Source organism: Micromys minutus, assembly GCF_963924665.1.
Source record: "Micromys minutus genome assembly, chromosome: 2".
In the NCBI taxonomy this organism is placed as follows: Eukaryota; Metazoa; Chordata; class Mammalia; order Rodentia; family Muridae; genus Micromys; species Micromys minutus.
In genome coordinates, this window is record NC_137971.1 from 96,555,408 (window position 1) to 96,566,711 (window position 11,304).

The window sequence follows — 11,304 nt, forward strand, 5'->3', positions numbered from 1 at the left end:
AGTAGAGAGGAAAGAGAAGAAGCTTAGGAACTTGGTGGCACGGTGTCAGCATCACCAGAGGGAATGGGGAACAAGGTAGGGGGCAGGGAGCAGAGTCTGGAATTTGGACAGCGGGTCTGTGTAGTAGCTCCACCTGAAAACAAAAGGGGAAAGAAGACAAGTGGGAAGACCTAGGTCTTTTGAACTAGTGTCAGGGGTTACTAGCAGTCTTTGTTCACAATTTGGAGTTTTGATGTGGGTTTGTGTGGGTCACCAGTTGAGGTATTTGTCAGCTGGGTATGTCTCATGTTGGGCACCAGATGTGGTTTTGCATTCTGCCTCGCTGCTGGAGTATTGGAGCTCAGCTGGGCAGACAAAACTACATTTACCCTATGCCTACTATCTACTGATAGGCTCTCGGAAAGTACCAATACACAGGGGGGTGGGAAAACACAACCTAAGATGTGGCTAAACTGGGGCTCCCTGACTCCAGGGTGTCCAGCTGTTGCTAGAAATGGCATAGAAAAAGTGAGGAAGTTGGGAGTCCACAGGCCTTTGATGAGGAGCCCTGGACTGGAGGCTCCCAAACTCCTAAACATCAGGACAGAGTTGGGTCCAGCTAGAGGGGTGAAGAACTCAGGCTTAGCTCATTGGCAATTGTCCTTAGCTTAGCTGAGATTGTCTGAGAGTGCAAAGAGGCTCTGTAGACAGCAGTTCTTGATCAAAGAGATAGTCCTTGGTTCCCAAACTGTTTATTTATTGTTTATCATAAAAAGTGGGCATATACCACTTCCTCAGAGCGGACCAGAGATTAAATAAATACCTTTTACAAAGAAGAATCTCCAAAAAGAAAAACATATTGGCCTAACTCACAGGTCCTTAGATACCTCATTAACATAGAAAACTATGTTCTGCTCTATATGACCATAGATCACATTCTTATGTAGAGTGTAGATCACATGACAGGGGCCTGGTCAAAAGCAGATAAAGCACCTACTGTCCTCTCTGGTCTCCTGTTATTCCAACCCACTCAACATTACCAAGTTTCCTGACATGATCCACTGCCCCACAGAAGAGGGACGTGCCACTCTAGAAAGAGGAGGAAGAAAAAGCATGAACCATGGAAGAACTCTTTACACCCTCAGGGACGTATTAGCAGTTCAGCAAGAATGAAGAGTAACAAAGACAACAGAGAAGAGAACAGCCAAGTCTAAAGGAGGAGGAAATGGGCTCAGCAAGCACTGATAACAGGGTGTACCAAGTGGTTAGATCTGGGCTTGGTCCTTGGCTTCGGACCTTAGTAGCTTAAATAGACTATGGTAACATTCACTGCAAGAAGAAACTTGTTTTGAAAAAAGTAAAACTACAACTCACGGTCCCTTTTGGAACGCCTCCTCAGGAAACTACTGTTTATATGCTACAGTATACAAAGTGGATAAAGTACACAAAGAAATATACTATTATTGTAAAAAATAAACTGCAAAAAATATAAGAAAAGGCAGATGGAAGAATTATAATTCTTCTTTGAAAAAATGACAAAAGACGAATGAGAACAAAAGCAAGGGAAAGGCTTGGGATCTAGAATGAGCACAGACTCAACCCTCTGCCTGTTTTGTTTCTAATTCTTCCAGGCAAGTTCTTAGATAGCCCAGGCTGAACCCAAACTTGCTATGGACCAAGGCTAGTCCTGAACCCCTGCCTCTGCATCCTGAGTGTGTGCCATCACAGCCTGGCTGGCCCACATACGTGAATTTTGAACTCAAGTAAACTTTGTGCAGTATACAAGGCTGAAACCCAGCTGTGTACTGGAGGCATGGGCCAGTGCTTCCCATCCTTCTCTTTCTTACCATGCCTAGTGTTGATTCTACTGGTACACTCTCAGACTCTTCTTACATAGAAAAGGTCCCCTGACTTGGGACAATTGCAGTCCTAAGCAGTTTTTACTTTTTGTTAATTTGCCTGTGTAAGGTTTGGATATAAAGTACCACTCTCAAAAACGGCCATGTATTAGAGGGTTGCTCCTCAGCTAGTGATACCTACTGTGAGATGAGTGGCTCATGAAGGTACTAACTTCACTAATGGATTAGCTCATCAATGGATTCACAGCTGAATGGACGATTAGGAACTGGGGCACAGCTGAAAGAAGTAGGTCACTTGGGGTATGCCTGTGAAGAGTATTCTTACGGCATCTGTGCTACAGATCCCTTTCTTTTTCCTTCTTTCCAATTTCTTCCCCTTCCCTGTTTCAGCTGCCAGGAAGTGAGCAGCTACACTCTCTTCCATACCCCCCTTCCATACTGTCCTCTGACCTTACCACCACTTTACAAACCAGGAGCCCACATTCTTTCTACCTCTCAAGTTGTTTATTCAGGTAGCTGTGTCACAGTGATGGAAAAAAGCTAACATGCTCTTCTGCCTGTGTCTGTCCCTTCCCTTTACCTCTTCAGACAATTATGCCTTTCATTAAACAAAACAGACTCTGGATGTATCTCAATGATGAGGCATAGAATTTTGGGTCCCACCCACTAGTCCAAAAATAAGTTTTCTTATTAAAGTTGTAGAGTTAGTAAGATAACTCAGCAAGTAAGAACACCTGCAAGCAAGTCTGACAACCTGAGTTCAATCCCCAGGCCTGACAAGAAAGGAGAGCACTAACTCCTTCATATTGTCCTCTGACCTGATGGGTTAGCAATTAAGAGCACTAGCTGCTCTTTCAGAGGACTCAGGCTTAACTCCCAGCACCCAGATGGTGGCTCATAACCATCTATAACTCCAGTCCCAGGGGATCAGAAGGCCTCTGTGGGCACTGCATGTACATACATATACATACATGCAGGCAAAACACTCAGACACAAAATAAAAGGTAAACCAAAACAGAGAACATTAAAAAATGTACTTAACTGAGAACTTTTTAAGATAAAAAGTATTATAAAATTGACCCAATGAACAGAAAATAGGTATCATCCTAATTTTCTGTTTATATAAGCCATAAACGCACAAAAGCACCTCAAACTCAGAGATCACCTGCCTCTGCCTCCTGAGTGCTGAGATTAAAATTGTGCACCACCACTACCCAGCTTTTATATTTTTAAACCCTATTTATTGTTTATCTTCACTATTAAGCTATAAGCTCACTGAATGCAAGGATATTTATGTGCCTTAACATAACACATTCCAGGGCTTGAGAGACGGCTTAGCAGTTAAGAATACTGGCTCTCTTCCAATGGTCCTGAGTTCAATTCCCAGCAACCATATGGTGACTCACAAATTATCTGTAATGGGATCTGATGCTGTTTTCTGGCATGCAGGTGTACATGCAGACAGAACACTTACATTAAATTAAAAAATCTTTAAAAAAATAATAGTAATGCATTCCAATGGTTTATATACACCTAGCACATAGCAAGCAGGCAAAACTAGTACCACTTACTGAAAGAAATCTTCGTTGTTTTGTTTTGAGGCAGTGTTTCTCTACATAGTTCTATCTGGTCTGAAATTCACTATGTAGACTAGCTTGGCCTCGAACTCAGAGAGATCTGCCTGCTTCTGCCTCCTGAGTGCTGGCCTGGCAAAAAAATAACTTCTTAAGTGAAGTTTTCTCAAACAGTATTTGATATTATACAAGTTCTAACATGAATGGAAAATAGAAAGCATCAGAGATGAAAAAACAATATATTGAGACCATATTCATCAAGCAGGGAGTAAAAGTCTATTTTTAAATTTAACAGCACATATTAAGTATCCTCCTTTAAGACATAGCTTGAGGGCTAGAGAGATGACTCAGTGGTTAAGAGCACTGACTGCTCTTCCACAGATCCATAGTTCAATTCTCAGCAACCACATGGTGGCTCACAACCATCTGTAATGGGATCCAATGCCCTCTTCTGGTGTGTCTGAAGAGAGGTACAGTGTGCTCACATACATGAAATAAATAAATCTTTAATAAAAAAAAGTATTAAAAAGGCATAGCTCAGATTAAATGTTCTTTAAGATTAGTTACTCTTATTCTTCCACAACACATGTGGTTATCCACCTCACCCAAAGCCTGTGAGAAAAAATTTTGGCTTATAACCTACAGTCTAGAATGCAAGTACTACTACTCCATTTTAATAAAATCCCAGGGGGGGATAATGTCCTTGAAGGATAACATACAAACTCAACTTTAGTTTCTTACTAAACTAGGAAATCTTTTTAAATAGACCCATTTCTTTTTATTTTTTTAAAGTTTATTTACTTAATGTATACAGTACACTGTAGCTGTCTTCAGACACACCAGAAGAGAGCATCGGATCCCATTCCAGATGGTTGTGAGGGTTGCTGGGAATTGAACTTGGGACATCTGGAAGAACAGTCAGTGTTCTTAACTGCTGAGCCATCTCTCCAGCCCTAGCCCCATTTCTCTAACATTTTTGTTTTCTTTTAAGCCCGTACAATAATTGCTAGAATTACCATGCAGCAGATGTGTGTTAAGTGAATGAAGTAAGCAGTACGGCCTTTCTTCCTGGTGGTAAGTGTGCCTGTGTGGTGTGTGCTCACACGCAGACCTAAATGTATTGGCCAGAGATCAACTTCAGGTGTCTTCCTCTACAGCTCTCCACTATAATTTTTGACAAGGTCTCTCACTGCACCATAAACTCCCTGGGTTGGTTGTCCAACAAATCCCAGGGGCACAGCTAACTTCATTCTTCACCCCTTTACCTCTCTGACACAGTAAGAGCTATAGGTATGCACCACCATTCCTAGCTTTTATGTGGATCATCAGGATATAAGCTTCAATGAGGACCTTTTTTCCCACATTGTTACTGTGTATGAGTTTTTTGCCTACATGTATGCCTGGTGCCTGCAAAGACCAGAAGGTATCAGCTCTTCTGGAACTACAGTTAGAGATGGTATGGGTGCCAGGACTGAACCTGGGTCCTCTGGAAGAGCAGCGCCAGGGTTCTTATTTGCTGACCCACCTGGCCAGCCCCTAAAGATGTTTAACAGCAAAGATCACAGTAAATCTCTAAATAACTATAAGACTTAAAAAGCAGGCCTCTTTGCATTAAGAGTCTCACATAAATGAAAACTTTTTCTGTTCCAAGTAACTAAATCCTGCCCTAGGGCAATGCTAACAGCCCTCCTTTCCACCTTTATAACTGTTAACTTCCTCAACTCAATGGTACACTGAAAATACACTGCATAGTGTCAGAAACAACAAATACCCTGGCCCAACAGAGTAGAACTCAAAGACAGAAATGAAGAGTATTATTTCTTCAGAATCAGAAGTGCCAAAACTGGAAGTGTTCAGACAGGCTCGACCCTGGCTTCAGTAAGGACACTGACCAATGGCCTGCCATTATAGACCCATGTATATACTTCTCAGATCTGCTTAAATTAAGAGATTGTATTACTGGTTTCAAGCTCATCTTTTTACTTCATCACATTCAAGCAAAAAAAAAAAAAAAAAAAAAACCAAAAACCTACCTAAGCCCCAGGAAGAGAGACTATGAAGTTAGAATCATAGTCCACTTAAATATAAAAGACATACCCTTTCCTATACTTGACATCTTGACTATAGTGTTACTAAGAACAACAACACATGAGTATGACCACATTCCTAGGACTCTGGACTTTTCAACAGAAGGATCCCAAGTTCAAAACAGGCCTGGGCTATGGACTCAGCCAGGGAAGTGGTTCATGGTAAAGCACTCACCTACCACACGGAAAGCCCTGTGTTAGAACCCCGCACTGAAAGAATAAAAGAAACAAAACACATGCCCACATTCTGAGAACTAGGGAGACTGAGGCAGGAGAATCACAAGTTCTAAGCTATAGAGTCCCACAGTAGTCTTAGATACACAGAAAGTCTGAAGTTAACCTGAGCTACACAGTGAGTCCATCTCAAAAAATCAAAACAAAACAAAAAGTCTATTTAATGCTATGCAAAAACACATTGCTAGACTGTAAGGTTTCTTACACACATTTCAATATGTATGTCACTTCTCAAACCACACCTGCACAAAGTTGTTTCTCTTCAGGGATGGTGGTGCATGCACACACCTTTAATCCCAGCACTCAAAAAGCAATGGATCTCTGAGTTGGAAACCACTTGATCTATGTCTACAGGGTTCCAGGGCAACCAGGCTACACAGTGAGAATGGCTCAAAACAAAACAAAAACCCCTCTCTCGGAGGTTCCATCCATAGAAAAAGTCAGAGGTGATGTTTCCCATCTGTAATCCCAGCTCTCCTGTGACAAGATGGGAGGAGGTGGGGACAGCAGAACTGGCCCAAAGCTCAAGTAGACTACATGGTGTCATAAACAGGAGATCCTACTTCAACAAAGTGAAGTCAAAAGGCAAGAATTAGCTCTTGAAAGTTGTCCTCCGATTTCCATACCATGATATATATATACATGTGCCCCCTACATCATTCACAGACACACATACACACAGAAAGACATGACACTTAGCAATCTGACAACAGCAAAACAAAAACTACCTATTTTTTGATGTCTACCCTATTTTCCCCTATATCCCACAATCACCTACTTCCTGTCAGGAAGAAGCATTTCAGTTCCATACTACAAGCAGACCTGGGTCATGTAAAGCAGACCACACAATACCTTCATTTAGAATGCCCTTTTCTTATTCTAGCATCAACTATGAATCTATCCATGGTGATAACTTAAGCAGACTTTTCAAACCACAGTCTCAGTAATCCCATTGGTCAGGTGTATGTGCCTGAAACCTATCCCTCCCTCTTGATTTCTCTTCCTGGTAATATAAATGATGCAACTGTTCTTTCTTCCTAGTCCCCAAACTTAGTAATAGTTTCTAAAGCAGCAATCCCCAAGCTTGTCAGATTCGTGATACCCTCAGTGTCTCAGTAATTTTCCTAGAGCAGTCCTGTGCCAAAACAGAACATCAGTTCCACTTTTTAGGTACTTGGAAAGCATTTGAAAAGTAAATCTAGGGGCTGGAGAGATGGCTCAGTGGTTCGGAGCCTTGCTCTTGCAGAGGACCTAGGTTTGATTCTCAGCATCCACATGGAGGTTCCCATCTGTTAACTCCAGTTCCAGGAAATCTGATGCCTTCTCCTGACTCCGAGTGCCCCAAGCACACATGAATCCATGTGAAAACAAGCAGGCAAAACACTCAGACACATACAATTAATCATTCTTTTTTTTTTTTTTAACTACACTGAATTGTCAGTGGTTTTATTTTATCTTTAAACAACCAGAATTACCTGTTGAGTATTACCACTCTGTATTGAGAATTACTTATCAACTTTTGGAAGTAGAAAGAACACTGATTCTATTTTCTGTTCCATGAGGCCTCTCTTGACTAAGGAACAAGACCTGCTAAACTGAAGCCACAATATCAAATTAAACAACTTTTTAGGAAAAAGATCACAAAGTATTTAAACAAGGACAAATCAGTAAACTAGTTTCTACCTAAGAATGCCATGGTATTGCTAAATCTACCTCAATAGATGGTGTATTCACGTATTTAACCCTTTTCCATACCAGTTGGTAAAGAACTGAAAAACACAAATAAAAGTGTGTTCTAAGGGCAACTCCCATTCCCATTAGAAAAAAAAACAAAACTTGTAAAAAGTAAATTTTTAAAAATTTTAAATTGTTTTTAATATTTATTGATTTTATGTATGTGAGTACACTGCAGTTGTCCTCAGACACACCAGAAGAGAGCATCAGATCTCATTACAGATGGTTGTGAGCCACCATGTGGTTGCTGGGAACTGAACACAGGTCCTCTGGAAGAGCAGTCAGAGCTCTTAACCATTGAGCCACCTCTCCAGCCCAAAAAGTAAATTTTTAAAAATTGTGGTGTGTGCATGTGTGCACACTCGTGCACACTCTTTCTACACACATGCCAAAAAGCTCCAGTAGAGGTTAGAGGACAGCTTGCAAGTGGTTCTTTCTTTCCACTATGTAGGTTCAGAGAATTAAACTCAGATCATTAGGCTTGGCAACAAGTACCTTTACCTACTAAGTTATCCTGCCAACAAAATTAAAACTTTTTTCTTTTTCTTTCTTTCTTTCTTTTTTTTTTTTTTTTTTTTTTTTTTTTTTTGCAATCAGGTTTCTCTGTGTAGCCCTAGCTGTCCTGGAACTCACTCTGTAGCCCAGGCTTGTTTCAGCCTCAGAGATCTACAGAATTAAAGGCAAGTGCCACCATGTGCTCAAATTAATTAAAACTTTTTAAGTGGCACAGAGCCGTTTCTTAGTAAAACTTATACAAAATAGCACTCACTTGATTATGACAGACCCCCCATGCTTTTTCAACTTAACAAAAATTGAAACCTAGTTACAAATAATACATATAAAAGATACTATGTATCTTTTTGCTTATAAAAGTTATAACATTTCATTGCCACTATCTTTGTCTACTGAAGAAAGTGAGGTCCATATAAATGAAACAACCTGTTCTGTAACCTATATATTAAACCGCTCAACACAAATGCAGGCCTTGCAACTCTTTCTAGTACCTCCAAGTCTTTCTCCAGAAGACTGAGCCAATATTATTAGCTGAACTATTGTTAAATTATGCCATAATCCAAGTTCTGAAAATCTTTTTCCTAAGGCACAGTAAAAACTTTCACCTTCAGAGACTTTTCATTTGCCACGTGTCTTGAACCGTGTGACATTAATTAACAATTATTCTTAGATTCCCCACGACAGAATCTATTACTATCAGTCTTCTGAGCATGATATCGATGGGAATGCTGTGGCTGAGCCAAATGATTCCTCTTAGCCCAACTTCTTTCCCACTTTTGCTTAGCTAATGGCCCAAAGATCAAAGCTAGAAATATCAATCCTATCCTAATAACTTTTCTCTTTCAATAATAATACCAAGAAAGTGCAATGATTAAAATTTAAGGGACTGCAAGCTTATCTGCTATTCAAATGCAATGGCACACCAAAAATCTATGCCTACCTCTTAACTTGGTCCAAATAAAATCTAAAAACATTTCCCCTCAAGTTCTCACATTTTCTGACAAATAAATTACTATTTTTTAAGCATCCTAAAATTAAGTGAGGGTATTATACTTCATAGTGACCACTTCCTTCAAAAAATGTAATTATAATTTGATAATAAAATTAATACGAGAAGCTTACTGTTTAAAGAAATTCTTCGAAAAGTTTTAACCTAAAGTAATTTAACTCCGATTTCATAGTTTTAAAAAACTAGCTTTTTGTAGCCAGAGAGAATCTAAGAAATGTGAACCAGTAAAGAGATGCAGAGCCTGGTGTAATGACAAATGCTAGCACACGGCAGGCAGAGGCAGGAGGATTTCTAAGAGTTCCAAGCCAGCGTGGGCTACAGAGTTCCAGGCCAGTCTCAAAAGAGAATGGGGAAAGAAAGTCCCAATGCCTGCTGTAGGAATAATAACATTGTATACCATACATTTTCTCTACAGGTAATACTTTGAATGAGTTCACACTTGGGTCTTTCCTTAGCTGTGTAACTATATCACATCGGAAACATAATTTCTACAGAGAACAAAAAAGCAACTCTGCTTTCTTAGTAGAAAGGCTACAGCTATCATGCCTTGTACAATACCCAGTCCACCCTGGTCATCTACGCACAGATCAAAAGAAAAAGAAGAAAAGAAGACCTATTTGGAAAACGTTTCTTCTTCTGCCAAGGGCTGTAGCTAGACAAAGGCAATGTTCGGAGTACACAAATAAGCCTTCTCTAAGGGAATAAAGTACCAAAAAAGGAGCGGCATGAATCGGGATTAATAGGGGAGAGGGTTAGCGCTCAGCCTGAGGACTGCAAGCAGCAAACACAGCGCTGAGATGCTCCAGCAAAAGAACCACCACAAGCAGCAAGCAGCGGCGGCAGCAGCAGGAAGTTTCAATGGGGCCGGGCAGAGCATGCGCCCTGCACCCGCGCGGTGGCCTTATGTGGAAGGAGCACCACTTGCGAACACCAATAATAGACCAGCGGCACCAGAGAGAAACATGAGCAACAAGCACCTTCTTCAACTGTTTCCCCAGCCTCGTCTGAGCCCCTCCTCCAGCCTACAGACTAACCACCCCACACCAGCCAGCAAATGGAAGAGTGACTTCTTCTTCCCTTAAGCCCTGTAGTCGAGATAGGGGGAAGGGATAGAGAAAAGTGGAGAGATGCTTTTCTATTATTTTGGGGGAGGTGGTGAGGAGAAAAACTATGGAGGAGGAGCTATTAACCCTCTCCTCCCCGAAGTGGAGAAGCTGGGCCGACTTCCTACGCGAGAATAGGGGAGAAGCCCCCTCCCTGGTCAGAGGAGCAGATCTCCCAAGGAAGAAGGAGTTTGGGGGGTTAGACCAGCCTTCCAGGGGACGGGAAGAGGCAGGCGACGACTCTCTCCGGGGAGTTCCCACCACCGGGAGAGTGGAGTGTCCGCGGGCCCCCGCCCACTCAGGTGGAGTGAGCAGAGGGGGCGCCGGGAGAAGATGGGCCCAGCCTCCGGGGAGACGGTGGGAAGGATTGGTGGGAGGAGGGGAAGAGAAAAGCGCAAAGCTGGCCGGAACCTGCGCTCCCCTTCCCCCGCCACCTAAAGGGATAAGAACTGGAGGCTACACCGGCGCGGGGAACCCGGCCCCAGAGCGTCAGCACGGCACAATGCCCCCTCCTGGGCCCTGGCCCACACCCGGCCCGCGACGCCCCCACCTCCGTCCCCGCGGGGCACGGTGGCCCTAGGGGGCCTCCGCCCCGCCTCCCCAGCACCCAGGAACCCCCCGGGCTACGCGGAGTAGGGACTCCCCGGAGCTCAATCCCGGGAGAGGACCATCCGCAGAGCCCCAGGGTATCTGTGGCGAGCTAAAGCGCGCCAGGGCCGCTTCCCGCCGGGCGTTCGGGCCGATCGCTTACCTTCTCCGTTGCCGATGTCTGGCGGCGGCGCCTGCAGCACCCGCTCCAGCTCTGGGAACGGCAACTCGGGCAGGTCCAGCAGCGGTCCGTAGCGTTCCAAGAAGGAGCAGACTACGGCGAAGTTGGGGCACGAACCCGGGCAGCCCGGAGGAGCCATCGCCGTTACCGCCGCCGCCGCCGCCGTCGCCATTTTGAACTGGAGGATGGAGGAGGAGGGGATGGGGGGGCGGGAGGAGTTGGGGGGCCGAGAAATGGCAGGGTACCCCTACGGACGACAGGAGGCGCTCTCGAGTGGACGCCCCTGCGGATGAGAGAGTCTCCGGCCAGGCGCCGCGATCCCACAATACCACGCCGGCCCGGAGCAGTCGAGAACTCAGTTAGATCGGGGACAGAGAGGCGCTCTGGGCCCTTCACTTTCCGCCCTCTTCCCGTCCCCTTCCCTCTACGACTTCTCCGCTCTG

General features: G+C 43.6%; 1 protein-coding gene across 1 annotated transcript in view; it reads right to left on the reverse strand.

The window, feature by feature from the left end:
- Positions 1-11,033, reverse strand: part of RSF1 (remodeling and spacing factor 1) — a gene marked incomplete at its 5' end in the record, with an annotated part of 105,571 nt that extends 94,538 nt beyond the window's left edge. The window contains one exon of the mRNA XM_080910823.1: positions 10,844-11,033. Within this exon, the coding sequence (XP_080766949.1) occupies positions 10,844-11,033 (190 nt within the window). The remainder of the gene's footprint in view (positions 1-10,843) is intronic.
- Positions 11,034-11,304: the final 271 nt, after the last annotated feature.